This window comes from Penicillium argentinense, assembly GCF_028826775.1.
Source record: "Penicillium argentinense strain IBT 30761 chromosome Unknown utg000004l_segment0_segment0, whole genome shotgun sequence".
Taxonomy (NCBI): domain Eukaryota; kingdom Fungi; phylum Ascomycota; class Eurotiomycetes; order Eurotiales; family Aspergillaceae; genus Penicillium; species Penicillium argentinense.
This window is the reverse complement of record NW_026622663.1, coordinates 2,808,945-2,826,802: the sequence shown is the minus strand read 5'-3', so window position 1 is coordinate 2,826,802 and position 17,858 is coordinate 2,808,945. Positions and strand designations below refer to the sequence as shown.

The 17,858-nt window shown below is 52.4% G+C and overlaps 8 protein-coding genes across 8 annotated transcripts; 3 read left to right on the top strand and 5 right to left on the bottom strand.

The window, feature by feature from the left end:
• Nucleotides 1–200: 200 nt before the first annotated feature.
• Nucleotides 201–4,126, top strand: pmcB (putative calcium-translocating P-type ATPase(PMCA-type); the record flags this gene model as incomplete). Its single annotated transcript, XM_056616458.1, has 4 exons — nucleotides 201–1,235; nucleotides 1,282–1,712; nucleotides 1,763–3,292; nucleotides 3,343–4,126. The coding sequence occupies 4 exons, from the start codon at nucleotides 201–203 to the stop codon at nucleotides 4,124–4,126; spliced, it is 3,780 nt and encodes a 1,259-aa protein (XP_056476815.1).
• A 386-nt stretch (nucleotides 4,127–4,512) lies between these two features.
• Nucleotides 4,513–4,902, bottom strand: N7532_003963 (uncharacterized protein; the record flags this gene model as incomplete). Its single annotated transcript, XM_056616457.1, has 1 exon — nucleotides 4,513–4,902. One exon carries the CDS (start codon nucleotides 4,900–4,902, stop codon nucleotides 4,513–4,515), a length of 390 nt encoding a protein of 129 aa, XP_056476814.1.
• Nucleotides 4,903–6,856: 1,954 nt separating this feature from the next.
• N7532_003962 (flavin-containing monooxygenase) lies at nucleotides 6,857–8,314 on the top strand (the record flags this gene model as incomplete). Its single annotated transcript, XM_056616456.1, has 1 exon — nucleotides 6,857–8,314. One exon carries the CDS (start codon nucleotides 6,857–6,859, stop codon nucleotides 8,312–8,314), a length of 1,458 nt encoding a protein of 485 aa, XP_056476813.1.
• A 510-nt stretch (nucleotides 8,315–8,824) lies between these two features.
• On the bottom strand, nucleotides 8,825–9,262 carry N7532_003961 (uncharacterized protein; the record flags this gene model as incomplete). The annotated part of the gene is made up of 1 exon (XM_056616455.1): nucleotides 8,825–9,262. One exon carries the CDS (start codon nucleotides 9,260–9,262, stop codon nucleotides 8,825–8,827), a length of 438 nt encoding a protein of 145 aa, XP_056476812.1.
• Nucleotides 9,263–9,759: 497 nt separating this feature from the next.
• N7532_003960 (NAD(P)-dependent alcohol dehydrogenase) lies at nucleotides 9,760–11,012 on the bottom strand (the record flags this gene model as incomplete). The annotated part of the gene is made up of 4 exons (XM_056616454.1): nucleotides 9,760–10,637; nucleotides 10,686–10,787; nucleotides 10,852–10,879; nucleotides 10,941–11,012. The coding sequence occupies 4 exons, from the start codon at nucleotides 11,010–11,012 to the stop codon at nucleotides 9,760–9,762; spliced, it is 1,080 nt and encodes a 359-aa protein (XP_056476811.1).
• A 573-nt stretch (nucleotides 11,013–11,585) lies between these two features.
• N7532_003959 (dihydrodipicolinate synthase family protein) lies at nucleotides 11,586–12,594 on the bottom strand (the record flags this gene model as incomplete). Its single annotated transcript, XM_056616453.1, has 2 exons — nucleotides 11,586–11,910; nucleotides 11,984–12,594. 2 exons carry the CDS (start codon nucleotides 12,592–12,594, stop codon nucleotides 11,586–11,588), a joined length of 936 nt encoding a protein of 311 aa, XP_056476810.1.
• A 656-nt stretch (nucleotides 12,595–13,250) lies between these two features.
• On the top strand, nucleotides 13,251–14,711 carry N7532_003958 (Gfo/Idh/MocA family protein; the record flags this gene model as incomplete). The annotated part of the gene is made up of 5 exons (XM_056616452.1): nucleotides 13,251–13,274; nucleotides 13,328–13,490; nucleotides 13,548–14,246; nucleotides 14,300–14,390; nucleotides 14,447–14,711. The coding sequence occupies 5 exons, from the start codon at nucleotides 13,251–13,253 to the stop codon at nucleotides 14,709–14,711; spliced, it is 1,242 nt and encodes a 413-aa protein (XP_056476809.1).
• Nucleotides 14,712–14,878: 167 nt separating this feature from the next.
• Nucleotides 14,879–16,934, bottom strand: N7532_003957 (putative PHD finger domain protein; the record flags this gene model as incomplete). The annotated part of the gene is made up of 2 exons (XM_056616451.1): nucleotides 14,879–15,010; nucleotides 15,066–16,934. 2 exons carry the CDS (start codon nucleotides 16,932–16,934, stop codon nucleotides 14,879–14,881), a joined length of 2,001 nt encoding a protein of 666 aa, XP_056476808.1.
• Nucleotides 16,935–17,858: the final 924 nt, after the last annotated feature.

The window sequence follows — 17,858 nt, the reverse complement described above, 5'->3', positions numbered from 1 at the left end:
TTGGCATCTGTCTCCCTTCGCTAGTGGCTTCCCGGACGGAGTCTACGACCTAGAGGTCCCTCATACCAGAGCCGCCGAGCAACAGCACAGCCCCCTACGAGAGGGGAATAACAGGACCGAACCCCGTCCTCTGAAACGGTTTTCCAAAACGAAAGTATCTTGCATATCCAATAGCCAGTTTCGGTGCAACTTAGCACCCCATGGCTTCATCATCAAAAGATTCCCCCCAACAGGACTCTTTTCTGAGCCCTGTCGTTGTGACGAATCCCTCGGGTAGAGAGGTACATAGCCCAAACACTCCATCGGGCGGCAAACCTATACTAATACCGCTTGTACAGCATTCTTTATCAGTCTCAACCGCCGCTGCATCTTCTTCAGGATCTGGTCCGACATCTTCAACATCACCAGCATCTCCTACCTCTTCACTTTCGCCCGATATGGCGTGGAATCCGGATCCAGCACGGTTAATGGTCCACCATTCTTCTCATCGAACTTCATCATCAATAGACGGCGAGACTTTACGCTCACGCTCAGAGTCGTTCGCATCTTCTGCGCCTACGATGGGCCCAGTTCGATCTAGAACTAACTCTGAAGTTACCCACAAAGCCATCTACGATGATGTCTCTCTATCAGAGGCACTTACGCCAGATCCTCGCAACGAAGCAGACTTTATTGTGCAGAGCAATCGGTTTGCCTTTTCTCCTGGGCAGCTGAATAAAATGCAGAACCCCAAATCTCTTGCAGCCTTCCATGCTCTCGGTGGGCTGCAAGGATTGGAACGGGGTCTTCGCACAGATCTGACTGCTGGTCTCTCTGTGGACGAGGCTCGATTGGAAGGCACTGTTGATTTCCAACAAGTTACACCCCCAATGTATGACAAGCGCCCTTCAGTAAGCAAGCCGCCCCTTGATACTCCCCCGGCACCGGTCTCTGCTGGTGTTGGCTCGCCATTTGAAGACCGTGTCAGGGTTTTTAGTGAGAACAGGCTGCCAGCCAGGAAGTCGACTGGCTTCTTCAAGCTCTTCTGGATTGCATACAACGATAAAATAATCATACTCTTGACTATCGCCGCTATTGTGTCCTTATCCCTGGGCATTTACGAGACAGTGGACGGAGGAACAGGTGTGGACTGGGTGGAAGGTGTCGCTATCTGCGTTGCCATTCTCATCGTCACCATTGTCACGGCTGCCAACGACTGGCAAAAGGAAAGACAATTTGCAAAGCTTAATAAGAAGGTGAGTGGCCCGATCAGAGCTCAAGACTTTTACTGATTCATTCCAGAATAATGACCGCGAGGTCACGGTAGTCCGATCGGGCAAGTCCATGAAGATTTCCGTCTACGATATAATGGTCGGCGACATCCTCCACCTTGAACCTGGTGACTCTATCCCCGCCGATGGAATTCTGGTCTCGGGTCATGGTGTTAAATGTGATGAGTCGTCCGCTACTGGAGAATCGGATCAGATGAAGAAGCTTGATGGCCATGAGGTCTGGCAGCAGATCGTCGAAGGCACTGCAACCAAAAAGATCGATCCGTTCATGATTTCCGGGAGTAATGTCCTTGAGGGCGTTGGCACCTACGTGGTTACTAGCGTCGGACCTTATTCTACCTATGGTCGGATCATGCTGTCTTTGCAGACGACGAATGACCCAACACCACTTCAAGTCAAGCTGGGCCGTCTTGCAAACTGGATTGGATATTTGGGCTCGGGGTAAGTTTACCAACAGGACTTCTCATGAGTAGCATACTGACAAAGACTAGTGCTGCCATTATTCTCTTCTTCGTTTTATTGTTTCGATTCGTTGCCGACCTTCCGAACCACCCCGACACGAGTCCCGCTGTCAAAGGAAAAGAGTTCGTCGATATTCTGATTGTTGCTGTTACGGTTATCGTCGTGGCCATCCCAGAGGGCCTTCCACTGGCAGTCACTCTTGCGTTGGCATTTGCTACTACTCGCATGGTCAAGGAGAACAACCTTGTTCGTGTTCTTCGTGCGTGTGAGACCATGGGAAATGCCACTGTTATCTGCTCGGACAAGACTGGAACCTTAACACAAAACAAGATGACCGTTGTTGCGGGCACCTGGGGAACAAGCAAAAGCTTCCAATCGTCGGGAGAGGATGAGATGTCCACTTCTGTCTTCCAAGAGTTCTCTGACCCAGCGCGAGACCTGATTGTTAAGAGTGTTGCCCTTAACTCGACTGCCTTTGAAGACAGCCAAGGGCAATTTGTTGGTAGCAAGACTGAAGTTGCGCTCCTCCAAATGGCCCAGGATTATCTCGGCATGGACCTCGCATCTGAGCGAGGATCTTCTGAGATCGTTCAGCTCATTCCCTTCGACTCTGCGAGGAAGTGCATGGGTGTGGTTTACAAGACTAGTGGCAGTTACCGGCTTCTTGTGAAGGGTGCTTCCGAACTCATGGTAGACGCTTGCAACATGAAGATCACAGACGTCGCTACTGCCGAGAAGATCTTGCCGACCGAATCCCTTTCTGAGTCGGAGAAACGGGCTATTTTGGAAACAATCGATCAGTACGCCAAGAAGTCGCTTCGCACAATTGGTATCGTGTACAAGGACTTTGCTTCGTGGCCTCCTGCCAAGAACCTCGACGAAGAGTCATCTTTTGATGAGGCCTTCCAAGGCATGACTTGGGCCGGAGTCGTGGGAATTCAAGACCCTCTTCGCCCTGAGGTTCCACCGGCAATTCGCAAATGCCATTCTGCCGGAGTTCAAGTCAAGATGGTCACTGGCGACAACGTTGCAACTGCAACCGCGATTGCTTCTTCTTGTGGCATTAAGACCGACGATGGACTCGTTATGGAAGGTTTCAAGTTCCGACAGCTATCAGACGAGGAAATGGACCGCGTGATCCCTCGCCTTCAAGTACTGGCGCGTTCCTCACCAGAGGATAAGCGTATCTTGGTCGAGCGCCTCAAGGTCCTAGGTGAGACTGTCGCAGTCACCGGCGACGGCACCAACGATGGTCCAGCCCTGAGAACTGCCGATGTCGGCTTCGCGATGGGTGTCGCAGGCACTGAAGTCGCCAAGGAGGCGTCTGACATTATCCTACTCGATGATAACTTCTCGTCCATCGTGACTGCAATTTCTTGGGGACGCGCTGTCAATGACGCTGTTGCCAAGTTCTTGCAGTTCCAGATTACTGTCAACATTACGGCTGTCGTTTTGACTTTTGTGTCTTCCGTCTACAGCAGCTCAAACAGCAGTGTTCTCAACGCCGTTCAATTACTCTGGGTCAACCTGATTATGGACACCTTTGCTGCCCTTGCCTTGTGAGTATACCCTCTCTTATATTTCTTGTGCTCTACTAACAATGCTACAGGGCTACCGATGCCCCTACAGAAAAGATTCTCGATCGCAAACCCGTTCCCAAGAGCGCTTCCCTCTTTACCATGACAATGTGGAAAATGATCTTGGGACAGGCAGTATACCAACTCGCCGTGACCTTCATGCTCTACTTCGCCGGCGACAAACTCCTTGGCGCCCACCTCGACAGCGTCGACCTAGACCACCGCTCCAAGCAGCTCTCCACAGTGGTCTTCAACACATTCGTCTGGATGCAAATCTTCAACGAATTCAATAACCGTCGTCTCGATAACAACTTCAATATCTTCGAAGGCATGCTCCGGAACTACTGGTTCCTCGGAATCAACGCCGTCATGGTCGGTGGTCAAGTCATGATCGTCTACGTTGGTGGCGAAGCCTTTGGCGTGACCCCGCTGTCAAGCATTCTCTGGGCTGTCTGTATCATCTGCGCATTAGGATGCTTGCCTTGGGCTGTTGTTCTGCGCATGTTGCCTGATCGCCACTTCGGAATCGTGTTCAATGCGGTCGTGGGTGCTCTGAATTTCATCTTGAAGCCGATCATCAAGGGCTTCAATGCCATTTTCCAGCCGCTCGCGCGAGCTGCTCGTCGCCTCTTCTCTCGACAGAAGCAGCAGAATGCCGATGCCCCACAGGAGCTCTCTGACACTCCTGAATCTCGTGTTGTTACGGACGAGGAGTCTCCTGCTCCAGCCAAGTTGGCTCGACAGGAAAGTTCCGAGCGTCCGCGGACACCACCAACGATTGTTGTGCCTCCTATTACGGTCACAGCTTCTCCTTGAGTCATATAGCATTGTTCCGAGCCTTTTCCTGTTTTGTTTCATTTCATGTACGATATAGAGCGTGAGCGTTGGGTGGTTATTAGCGTGCTTTCTTACTGCGAACTTATACTGATGTACAGAGTATACTCCTGCAATACAAATACAAGGATACATTTTTCTACTATACTCGGAATTATTTAGTACCATGTAATCTACGAGGCAAAGCCAGAACTGCACCGGGCACAATATTCCATTGTCAAACTATGAGCAGTCAGCTGCATCTCATCAACCGAAATGACACAAATCATACTCACAGCATATATTACAGACCCAATTACGATATGCCACGGACGAGTGGCCAGCCGCAAGTCGCTAGCGGGACAGCCGGGGAACTATACAAGTTAGCGTCAGTCGATATGGAAACGGCCTGGACTAAGCAAGGAGGAAATACATTCACTAGCACGAATTTCCTTGATGCCATCCAACAGACCCTCCAGCGCAGCAGTCACACCGTATCCATTGTCCTCGCCAGCCTGAAGAATGAGGGCTTGAGCACGAAGAGTCGAGACGATGTTATTGGCCATGCATACCTCTGACGGCGTGATGTTGGGGACTGCGTTTGCTGGGGCACTGAGCGAGCGGGTACGCTGGACGTCGTTGGCGATGCCGTTTAGGATGTGCGCAACCTCTTCGAAGCGGGTTTTCTTCGGCAGGCGCATCAAGAGACCGGGGATCTCGCGGATGCGGGTGAGGTAGGACTCGAGGTTCTGCACGAAGACGCTGCTAGCAGAGGACATGGTGGGCTGTGGGGAGGGTGAGTTCTCGGGTGGCCTTGAGAGGAGGTTAGTAGGGGTGGGGGTTGGAGGAGTAGATGGTCAAGTGAGTTCGGGTACTGGTGTAGTTCGCTTGGGTGTTGACCTGGGCGCTTTGGTAGTCTCCTGCGATTTACGTTTGCAAATGGCGCCTTTTCTTTCACAACTGGCAGACTCGTCATTAAACACTTTTTAATTGGGGTGTCTTCTTTGCAAAAAGTTGTAACACGAAACTGTGACACTGTTACAAACTGACAAAGGTCTTGTTCGCAAATCAACGCAGAAAGATCATTGTTTGATTGCCCAAGTGCATTATTTTCATTATTCTTTCTTCCTCAAGTACCTTTGCTCATACTAGGCACTGGTCAAAGTCATATTCATGGGTGGTGCAGTGCGGCTTGGGGGCGCCGGCGAGGTGTCTTCGGAATAGCTTCAACTCAGCACCCGCACGAAACCCACGCAGCGCCAAGCCACCAGGGACACCAAAGGTTCGGGAAAATGCGCGGATCGAGCCCAGTTGATTGGCCAGTACCCCTGAGATGGACTTAGTCATCACACAGGGGTCTCCACCGTACATCCACCTGCTGTATATATTGGCCATCTGGCGATATCATTCAGGTTTGGGGACTTATAATAACTAGTCGCGGGTGAGTGGCGCAGTTGGTGAAACGACTGCTGCATTGAAGCGAGTCCCTGGTTCGAAACCGGCCCATGGCGTTCGATTTCGCAGAGGTGTCCTCGCACCTGCCCGCCCCCATGGGGGCAGGTCGCCTTGAAGGCAGCGATCACCCAAAGGAAGGCTTAGTAAGCGGATTCGTTTTGTACCTGGATGCCTCAGGCATACACATTTCTCGGGATGAGGTTGGGCAGGTGATTGGCGATAGCATCACCGCGCATCGTTTCCAGGGTTGGATTTTATAGCCTGGCGCTACGGCTCCGGATGAATTTCATGAATCTCGTAAAATCATAAATTAGCTATCGAACGAGCTAGTTTGCGGTTTCGTAGGCCCTTTCCTCGTTGAAATTCCGGATTGAAAATGACAGGTCTGATGCAAGATATAAAGAAAATCCCTCTTAATCCACCTTTCTCCTCATTATTCAGTTATCTCTTCAGTAAATTGACATATCAAGCAAACAGGATAATTCTGCTTCACACAAAATTATGCCGTCTTGGGCAAGGAGCTAGAGATTGACGATCGTGAGGTCAAGATTTGGATAATTCATGGAGGTTCGACAGGATCATTTGCCGAAACTTAAATCCACTTTAACGTCATTGGTGCTTGGGACTTTTTAGGATCGATATGAACGAGCAAATTTCAAGCAATGATAAGCACCTCCTTTGAAACCGGGAATGGTCACTCATGATTCTCGAATGATCTGCGGGCATGGGAATCTCATCCCGTCGATTGCTTGCAGCTTAACCGATCCCGAATCTCGTTGGGCCGACGGGGTTTCTCTGAAGGCCACTCGGAGACCGCTGCATGATTTTATCGTGGCCATCTTCTTCAAGATGTCCGACTTTCATGATCTGCTGGAAAGGAGATCGACTGCATGCATTCTCTGGTGGACCACACGTGGGGATCGCCCACTGAGCACGCCGCCGAGGCTCACGGCTCGGTCGGATCCCCACACCTCGCAAGGGTCACTCCGTTGAGTATCCTTGCCGCAACAGCTGTCAATCATTGTCTCAAGCCCTCTTTTCTTGCTGAAGAGACCCAAAACGGAGTGCCTCGGCTCCCCCGCAATGGTTCCCTGAAACGCCCAGCGGTACTCTCACGATGGTTGACCCATACTCCGAGCACCGTGGGAGCTCGCATTGCTTTCTTTTTTTGGAACAAACCAATGTGAGCCGAGAGATGCCGTCCACGGTAACTATAAGACAGCTATGGCGCGCCATGCAAAGCCCCCATACCTTGACCGTCCATATTAATTTACCACGATGGAAGACTACGACGTGATCATTATCGGCGCCGGCATCTCCGGCATCAACGCTGCCTATCGCCTCCAATCCCAGTTTCCGAAGCTTCGGTATGCGATCCTTGAGACACGCGAGGACCTCGGCGGTACCTGGGACCTCTTCAAATACCCCGGTATTCGCTCCGATAGTGACCTTTTTACCTTCGGCTTTGCCTGGCATCCTTGGGATTCAGATAACCCGATCGCGCATGGCCATTCTATTGTCAGCTACCTGAAAAGCGCGGCTGCGAAATACGGCATCACGGACCATATCCTCTTCAAGCATCGTGTGGTGGGTGTCGATTGGTCTTCCGTTGACAATAATTGGTCGCTCAGTGTCGATTGCGAGAAAACATCGAAGATGCTTTCGGCTCGGTTCCTCGTCTTCGGTACTGGCTACTACGACTACAACACCCCTTTGCAAACCGAGATCCCGGGACTGGACCAGTTTCAAGGACAGATCGTGCATCCGCAATTCTGGCCGGAAGAACTCGACTATACAGGCAAGAAGGTCGTCATTATTGGAAGCGGAGCCACAGCCATCACTCTCTTACCGAGCATGGCCGACAAGGCAGCACATGTCACTATGCTCCAAAGAAGCCCGTCTTACATCCTCTCTTTACCCAATAGGACTGCCTCCTGGTTAGGATCGATAATTCCCACGTCACTCCATCGTCGACTCCAGCGCATCCGGTTCCTGTACATATCTCGCTATTTCTTCCTTTTCTGCCAGTCCTTCCCAAACTTCTCCCGCTGGCTCCTCGGCCAATCGATGAGTCGTCAGCTCCCAAAGAATATTTCTTCTGACCCTCACTTCAAGCCTCGCTACAATCCATGGGATCAGCGTCTTTGTGTTTGCCCCGATGGTGACTTCTTTAAGAGTCTACATACCGGCCGAGCAAACGTGAAGACCGACACTATCCGCACTATAACCTCCTCGGGCATGGAGTTGAACTCTGGTGATAAACTCGACGCTGACATCATCGTCACGGCCACTGGTCTCCGTCTCCAGCTTGCAGGGGCCATTTCTCTCTGTGTCGACGGAGTTCCTCTGCATGCTCCAGACAAGTTCACATGGCGCGGTGTCATGCTACAGGACCTGCCCAATGCTGCCTTCCTTCTGGGCTATGTCAATGCGTCCTGGACTCTTGGCGCTGATGCATCATCGCAGTTCATCTGTCGCTTATTGGGAGAAATGAACGAGCGGGGAGTCAAGGCTGCTGTCCCAAGAATGGAGATTGAAACTGCAAAGCAGATGGTTCCGCGTCGTCTGTTGAACTTGAATTCTACCTACGTGCTGAAGGCTCAGGACAGCTTTCCAAAGGCTGGTGATCAGGGGCCCTGGAAGCCACGCGACAACTACTTTGACGACATAAAGTTTGCGAAGAGCCGTGGCGCACTCGAGGGACTGGAGTTCCTTGGGGAGAAGAAGATGCTGTAGTTATATCACAATTCGGGCCTTTCGATTGACGTTATTGAGCGAGAAGTGAATGAATATTCTTTTAAAAGTGAAAATAAAGGACCTTGTAGATATCCAGCTCGCCTTGGGCTGCTGGAGAAATACCCTCGTAAGCTGCATTGAGTCTGGGTGCTGCTGTGGAGACAGGGCCCAGGCCTGGATTCTTACACTGTAGCTCTACACTAGTTTCCTTGTTGATAGAAGCCATGAGTTGAATGGGTTACGTTGAGATTCACTTCAATGCACACAGTAGAAGCCTATTACGATTCGGTCAAAGAGAGTAGTCATACTCTAACATGAATTAATTAGGGAATTAGGGTATCCTTGCATGTAAAAGCACAAAGGGGCACCATTAGAAATCGGAGATCACAAAGGGCAGATAATAGTACAAATGGTGCCCCCAAATTCAATCGAGAAAATAAGCGGGCGTGTGCGAAAACAAACGGTCCACAAATGTGAGGCCTGCGAAAAGATTGTTTGGCAATGATGGGCTTAAGCACCATCCTGCTTCTCCTTGTCACCCTCCTTCTTCTTCTGCTCCTCCTCTTCCTCCTCATTCTTCTTCTCCTCCTCGGCACGCTTCCTCTTCAGCGCTTTCATGCGGCGCTGATGCTGGAGTTGGGCAGGAACCCGCGGGGCCGAGCGGACGCGCAGAGCAGCGACCTCTGCAGAGTTCCTAACGTTAGGCATGTATTGAGATCCAGGAGACGATGGATACTGACCCGAAAGAACATAGTCCCACCTCTCTTGCTCCAGCTGCTGCTGAGATTCCATTCGCTGCTGCATTTCCTGGAACAATCCCCTCACTTCGTTCATATCATCCCGCAACTCCCGGCGGAGTCGATCCACAGCATCGACGACCCCGGACTGGCACGCCGATGCAATGTGGTCATTTTGACCGCATCGGTGACACTTCAACACCCCAGTCATTGAATAAAGAGGATTGAAACGTTGGGTACTACTCACATGTATTGGGGGCTCCGGAACGGAGCAAGTGTCAATGGGACGGCCCGTCCACCAGGGATCTCTGAAGCTTCGTGGGATGCGGCTAATTTCTCGGCGATCCATATTGAAATAGACTACTAGTAGACAGACAGGGTCAGTAAGACTCGGTTCCGTGTATCTGGTGGCTGGAATAGATGGGTTCATGGAGTTTACTCACTTGGAAATGGTTGTTGTGGGATTTCGCTGAAGCCGTAGACAAGATAACAAGAGGTGATTCGCGGTGGGCAAGATGATCGACCTTGTATGCGTGGGCGGCCCGTGCCCGTCCTGCTATCGTCTGCTTAGGCAGGCGCGATGAGTCACGAGATCTACCTATACCCTACCTTAGGGTACCTGTCCTAGATCTACTCAGTCTGCTGGCCGACAAGGAGGGTCTGCCAAGTTGCAGCATCCTAAGAAAGTGTTCTATTCTCTCCCTCGGATTATCCAAACACCTTCTCATACCCAGTAAGCGTGAAGCGATAATGAACATCACCCTTCTTCATACGCTGCATTGCCTCCTTGATGCCTTCCTCGCTGATAGGAATTTCCTCGACCCAGCTCTTGAGTCCCTTATCTGCAGCCAGCTGCAACATCTCAAGCATCTCCCGACGGCTTCCCAGATGACTCGCCCCAATGAGCACACCATTCGAGATGAGATTCTGAGCTTTGATGACCTGGCCCTCTTCCTCTGGCAATCCAACACTAATCCAGCGCCCATGAACATCCATCATGGACAGGTACTTCGCCAGATCAAAGCCCTCTGACGAATTGGCGCAGTTGATAATCAAATCGAACGAGAACCGATGCGGCACCTCCCAGCCCTCCTCAGCCGTAGCAATATACCCATCCGCACCGAGCTTCAGCGCATCAGCCTCCTTCGCACGAGACCGAGAGATAGCCCAAGTTTCCGCTCCGAGCGCCTTAGCGAACATCACGCCGAAATGACCAATACCTCCAAGACCAACAACACCGACCTTCTTCCCCGGACCAGCATTGTTCCGCACCAGAGGGGAGTAAGCCGTGAGACCGGCGCAGAGCATCGGTGCAACAGTGTTGGTATCGAGGGCATCGGGGATGGGGAAGACCCATCGTTCATGGGTCCGCACATGAGAGCTGTATCCACCCTGGCTGACAATTCCGGTCTCGGGCCACTCCGAGCCGTAAGTGTCCATCATGTGGACAGGGCAATATGTTTCGTTCTCGTTGCGGCATTGCTTGCATTCACCGCAGGAGTAGGACTGGGCGCCGACACCAACGCGCTGACCCTCGTTGATGAGGGTCACCTTGGGACCCACACGAATGGCACGTCCGATGATTTCTGGTTGAGTTAGTTGCTGATTAAAGCTCTGGGGATACTTGAACTTACCATGGCCGACACAAAGAGGGAATTTCTGCTCGCCCCAGCCGCCGCTGATGGTATGGACGTCACTGCCACATACACCGCAGGCTTCAATCTTGATATCGATGTCTGTATTTAGGGCTCAATGTTAAAGCGAATACAAGTACGACAGGAGCTTATGATAAAGACGCACCATAGTCGCCAAACGGCTTCAATTTGAACTGTATGCATCAAGAATACGCATTAGAGGTAGCCTATTTCCAGAAATTGTTGGCAACTCACGAAACGCTTGTTGAAATCGGTGATTCCAGGTGCGTCAACCTGGAAACCTTCAGCTTCCTCGGGATAAGGCATTTCAATTGATGAGTTAGAGCAAGGCAGATGATTTTTGAGCTGGAAGAAAAAACAAAAATAGGAAGAGATCGGAACCCCAGCAGATAAGATCTTTGAAGGCTAGACACCGTCTGGCAAGGCGTGGGGTAAACCAAGCGGGCCATATCTCGGACATACTGCGCTGCTGAGCACTATTCTCGACCGAGAAACCTGAGCACTAGAATTAATTGGTGAAGCTACGTGGGGATTCTCTAGTATGCTTTCATGGCTGTAGATGGGTATGGGAGATGGATAAAGGCGGAGGTGAGAATTTTCCACCTATTGGAACTCATGCAATAGAGACAAGGTGGATACAGAGCTTACTTGAAACACTATTCGGTCGGGGAATCATATCAGGCAGAGAGAAAAAGTCAGGAAACTAGAAAGGAAGAAGAGCGTGGGGACCTTGAGGGAATCAGTCCCCAAATTGGATTTTTACTCTATTCAGACAGATTCCAAAAATTCGAACTATTGTCGCAATCCATCATGTACAATTTCATTCTGTACAATTTCATTCCGTAGATAATTCCTATTGTGCGTTACTTTTCACATTGGCTAATACAGATCCTTCAGCGAAAGCTCGACCTCCAACGCATCCTTAATCTTATCCGCAATAGCTTTGGCCTTGTCATCACTGAGACGTGCCAACGGACGGCGCGGGTATCCACCATATCCATAGTAAGACTGAATGGCAGACTTGGTACCGGGGATAGCAGCCTTGGTGAGAACCCAATCGGCAGCGCTGAGCTGCTGCTGCGCCTCCATGGCCTCGGCCAGACGGCCCTCAGACCACAGAGTGAAGATGCGCACACACAGACGAGGAATGACATTAGCACCACCGGCCAGGATGGCACTTCCGCCAGAGACAAGAGTCTGGAGGCTGAAGTCGGCAATCCCGCCGAAAGCAACGTAGGGATGCGTTGCGTTGGGCTTAGAGACAGTTGGGGTGGGACGGGTGGCGCTGGCCAGAGGGGGAGGCCTGCTGGATGGCACCGAGGGCGTTCGCGACACGGGTGAGCTTTCCAGTGTTGGCACAGGTGAACTTCGTCCCGACGATGTTTGGGTGCGAGGAAATGCGAATTATAAGGTCGGAGTCCATGTCGATACCGGCCACGGCACCGGGGTAGTTATACAGAACCAGGCCAATAGGAGAGGCGTCTGCGACGGCTGTAAAGTATTCGTATAGAGTGTCGTCGTTGCCGACGGCGTATCGGTAGTAGCTTGGTGGTAGGATGAGGGCATACTCGGCGCCTGCGGCAGCGGCATCCTTGCACAGCTCGATGGCGCCACGGATGCTCTGCTCGCTGGTACCGGCGATGACCGGAACATTTTGGAAGCCGGCTTCGTCAAGGGCAGAGCGAGTCTCGCGGGTCACGGTCGAACGCTCTTCGCGAGTCAAATGCACGGCTTCACCATTGCTGCCCATGGTCACCAGGCCAACCAGACCGGCCTTGGCGAGGCGCACGGCGTGGCGGCGGATTGAGGCGACATCGAGAGACTCGTCGTCGTTGAAGAAGGTCATTGTCGGCGCGTAGACGCCGGGGCGGAGTGGAGTGAGCGGCATGGTGCTAGAATATGGTGAGTCTGATATCGCAACGGTCAACTAGGTGCACACATACTGCAGATTTTGTGTAGTAGTTATATGGTAGAAATGGAATTGGACGCCAAAAGATTCTCCTTAAGAAGAAAGCGCCCTGTGCGGGCTGGGGTAATACTTGCAGCAAATCCCCCCACGTCGGCGAATTCCCCGAGCTTCCTGAATGGCGGAGGATATATATCCACCAATTGCCGATAGCCTCAGTGGGGCGCAGATTGTGGGGGGTTGTCTGTGTTTCGGCGGCATGACATCGACGGGCGCGGGGCGGTTGACGCGACTCGGCCATTACTGCGCCGAAAGGTGCGAGGAATACGAATTGAACAGCAGGACTAAATTGGGCAATTCTATATTATATTGTCCATTTAGTCGGTGCAGTAATTTAATGAGAGCTAGGTACCAGTAAAGCATTTCAAGAGAGAATTCGCGTGGAATCACCGCGACTGCTTGGTTGCTACCCCGCCGATCAGATAGCCGGCTATCGAAATTGCCCCAAGGTACCGCTGGCTATTTCAAAAGCCGGCCACTCGTGGAAGAATTATGTCGAAGGAACCTCCGGGGTTTCTCTTCTTATTCAACTTCTCTCCTCCCAGTTCCTCAGTGCCAATTCTTTCGCAGAAATCACCATGGCTCCTCCTAGCGTTTTGATGGTGAGTTCTGCTGTCTCCAACGTTCAATGCACGGCGCAAACTAACGGCACTAGGTCGGCACCGGTGAGTACACCACCGGCTACGTCGATGGTGCTGCCTCGAGCTCGGACAAGAAGGTCGGCGTCGTGGGTCTGACTCTGTTTGACTTGCGCCGCCGTGGAAAGGTCGGCGACCTTTCGATGGTGGGTGTTTCGGGCAGAAAGTTCCCCGGCATTCGTAAGTCAAGGCCGTCCTGTTAAGCTCCAGAGAAATGAGCTAACCAAGCTTTCAAAGGGGACCACCTGCATCGCAACATCTCCCAGGTGTATAACGGCCTCGATACCTCCTTCGCCTCATTCCCGGCCGACGACCAGACCGATCCGGACGCGTACAAGGCCGCCATTGACGCGCTGCCCAAGGGCTCCGCAATCACAATCTTCACCCCAGACTCGACGCACTACCCAATTGCGCTGTACGCCATTGAGCGCGGTCACCACGTCCTGATCACCAAGCCCGCCACCCAGCGACTGGCCGATCACCTGGCCCTGGTCGAAGCCGCCCGGAAGAACGGTGTCTTCGTCTTCATCGAGCACCACAAGCGCTTCGACCCGGCCTACTCGGATGCCCGAGCAAAGGCCAAGAACCTGGGTGACTTCAACTACTTCTACTCCTATATGAGTCAGCCCAAGAGCCAGCTGGAGACCTTCAAGGCCTGGGCTGGCCGCGACTCGGATATCTCCTACTACCTCAACTCGCACCACATCGATATCTGCGAGAGTATGGTGCCGGACTACAAGCCCGTGCGAGTCACGGCCACGGCGTCTCAAGGTATCGCCGCTGAACTGGGCTGCGTGCCTGAGACAGAGGATACTATTACCCTGCTGGTAGAATGGCGACGCAAGGATAACCCGGCTAAGATTGCCACGGGTGTATACACGGCTTCGTGGACAGCCCCCCAGAACGCTGGCGTTCACTCCAACCAATACTTCCACTGTATGCAGTTTCCGTTCACGTTTGCTGAGATTCGATGCTAATGATACGTCCAGATATGGCTGCCAATGGCGAGGTCCGCGTCAACCAGGCCAAGCGTGGTTACGATGTGACCGGCGACGACCAGGGTCTGATTTGGGTGAACCCGTGAGTACTTACATCGCCAACTACTCGACCCAACACAACTAACCCCGTACCTGCAGCTTCTATATGAAATATGCCCCCGACGAGGAAGGAAACTTCGGTGGCCAGACTGGCTACGGCTACATCAGTTTCGAGAAGTTTATTGACGCTGTCACTGGAGTGAATGAAGGTCGCTTGACCCTCGATCAGCTGGATGCCCGGCCCTTGCCCACCTTGAAGAATACTATTGCGACTACGGCGATCCTCGATGCTGGCCGCAAGTCGTTGGATGAGAGACGGCCAGTGGAGATTGTTTCAGATGGAGCCAAGTGGGAGCTGAAATAATATTTGATGTAGGATTAGCTAAAGTAGTACAGCGAAAGGATATCAAATACGCTCATCAAGCAATCCGAATTCAAGTAATAGCACTAGAACGCCTCCCAACCTAAACCGTAGTATGCATTCCTAGACGCCATGCAAGCCAATGTTAGGCCTGCCCCGTGGTATCACTTTCAACGCCGTGAGCCAGCCTTGACAATCCCATCCGTTCCCGGCTGTCTGCAGCTCGGGCAGAACCATTTACTCGTCCGTGGCGGAACTTCCGATAGACCGACGCAGTCGAGGTGGAACCATTCCTTGTCACACTAAAAAAAATTAGCCAGGGGGGAAATGATGTAGAGAGGAAAGAGGGGTACTTACGTCTTGGTTCTCGCAGCAGATCATCAAACCGAAACTCACATCGCCGCATAGACAGTAGCGTGGCTCGTCCGCGATTTCCTCAACGACGCCATCCTCATCAATCCGGATATCCATATCCTGAAGCTTGCCGGTGCTGTCCTGGGCCTTCCCGGTGCTGATGCGCTTCTTAGGCTTAGCCTTACGACGGCCGTAACTAACAGCCGCGCCGCCATCTTGACCGGTAGAAATGGGACCAGGGGCCGGGCGCTTGCGGCGCCGGGTTGGTGCAGGAACGTTTGGGGCATGAGGTTGTTCTCGAACGGGGGTTTTGCGAGCAGGTGTGGCACTCTTGATGCGGATATCGCGTCCACCGGCTTTGGCGTCTCCCAACAAAGACCCAAACTCGGTCGTTGCGGCCGCCGCAGATCGCCGTGATGAAGGGCGTGTGGCGGGAGGCGTGGTTGTGCCGGCATGCTGTATGGCGGACCGAGTGGATCGTCGCGAACCTGTTGGAGAGGGAGGGGGTTGAGGAGCATTCTCGGGAGATTCAGGAGCAATTTCTGCAGGGGCAGCTGCTCGAATCGATCGGCGGCGTGTCGAGCCTGCTGATGGCACAGGCACAGATGTATTGCTAGTACTAGTAGGCTCGCGTTCGGGTTTCGGTTCAGGTTGAGATTCGGGTTGGGGCTCGGGTTCAGGCTGAGACTTAGTCTGAGGTTTGGGCTGAGCCTCGACTTCGGCCTTGGCTTCCAGCTCGAGAGCTAGGTCATCCTCTGCAATGTCGTCATGCTTTCTCTTTCGGTTGACCTGAGGGCTGGAAACAACACCTCTGGCTAGCAGTTCACGTTCTTCTCGTGCGAGCTGTTCGCGCTTTAGTTTCTTGGCTTCATTCAGTTTCATGCCACGATTACTGAGTTTTGTTTCTTCGGCATCCTTGTCCATCTCATCGCGTCGCGTTTCCTCGAGATTGTCACAATCAATGAATTCTGTGCCGTTCTCGGCCGCAAGGAGTTTGGCGGCCCGATACGCCTCCCAGCCACGTCCGGAGAGGGCAAGCTCGCGATGAATCATAACCTCGCTGGGCTGCCAAACCGCGTTCTTCTTCATCTTCTTTCGCAGCTTGGTCATTTCCCATTCAGTCAATCGCAACCATGGCAGATCCTCGCTGCCAACCTTGGCATCCGCCGGCGGAGGTTTAAGCAAGGCGAGAGCATCCCTTGTGGAAAAGCCCACCCCTGAGCTGGGTCGCCGCGCTGACTTTTCCTTCTTCCGGGACTTAGTCGGTTGTTCTGCATCGGATTGCTCGGTACTAGCGATGGGGGAATCCGGGTTGAAACCGCCCAGATGCTCCGCACGGCGTCGAGACTTCTTGTTGTTGTTGCGCTTGCTATTGTCCAGCCGAAGGGTAATACGCGGCGTGGTAGCATCCTTCTTGCGGGGGCGCTTTGGTGTAGGCTCGGGGGGCGGAGTAGGTTCCTCGGATGGAGGTCTTGGGAGCGCATCAAGCTTCTGGCGAATGCAGCTCAAGCGGTCGAAGTGGCGATCAACGACGTCGTAAAGGCGACAGGCCTCAGCGTAGGAAGATTCGCGAGCATTGATTGCGCGATCAAGCTGGAGAGAGATATCCCTGCGCAGCTCGACCGCGCTCGGGCGTTCATCGGAGGCGGTTTCAGGGAGATGACCGTAGCTCTTCGTCAGGTTGTGTACGGACTGCGCCGATTCGAGATAGCGATCGTCAAGGCCACGGATGAGGGTGAGAGAGCGGATGATATCGGCGGGGAGGTATTCGGTGTAGTCGATGTAGTCTGTCACAGTAGCTTGGGCATCAGGATCAAAGGGACCGTCCAGGATCACCCCGCCACTATGATCAGTCTCGTCCGTCATTGGCATCTTGCGATTTGCCAAAGGGAAAGAGGTTGAACACACGCAGAAGAACGACTCGGAGGACGTTCAAGTTCCTTGAGTGGTGAATGCGACTGCGGCTGCAAATGCGGCGCCGCCAAACAAACGGCCGATCATTCTTCCGCGCCACGGTCACTCATGTCACGTGCGTCCCTCAAGCGGGCACTCTCATAGTACATACTTCAAATATTCACCAAGAGTTAGGGGGGGGCGGACAGATATAAGTAGGGATAAAACGGGCTGCCTTGGTTTAGATGTCCCCTGAATGATATATTTTAACTGCTCTGTGGCATGTTTCAAAGTCGTGAACATCAATCGGTATCATGGTACCTCACCTTCACTTGTGCGAATGAGTTGGATTCCAACAGCTGACGATTGGCCAGTACATCCTGAGAGTAATCAGCTCCATCATTAATTACGTATAATACAGCAGCGTTTTTTATTTATCGAGGGCGTAGTCTGCCTGATAAAGAAATGAATGGTTGACTGTAGGGTAGTTCTGAAAACGCCGCCCTCGCCCTTTCACTATCCCATTGATCGAAATTGAGCTCTACCCTTTTCATGATGGATTTCTTACAATAAAATGATTGATTAAACTTCATTCCTCAAGAGTCATCAGATCAGAAAGAGTTTACTATTCAACAACTAGTGAATGCAACCGACTCGAAGAAACCGCTGGAGGACCCGTCACTAGGCAGCCCTCCACCTCACTTGGATTCACAGGGAAGGTGGGCTCTCCCGCCATTTTTGCTCTCACTTGTAGCACTTTAGGCAGTAGCGCTCGATGGGGGAAGTCGCACACATAATGACTCGCCCAGTGGAAATCCACTTTCTCTTCTTCTTCTTCCTCGCCATCCTTCGGTGGTGTACACGCTCACCCCCCTGCCTGTACACGAATTAATTCCCATCATC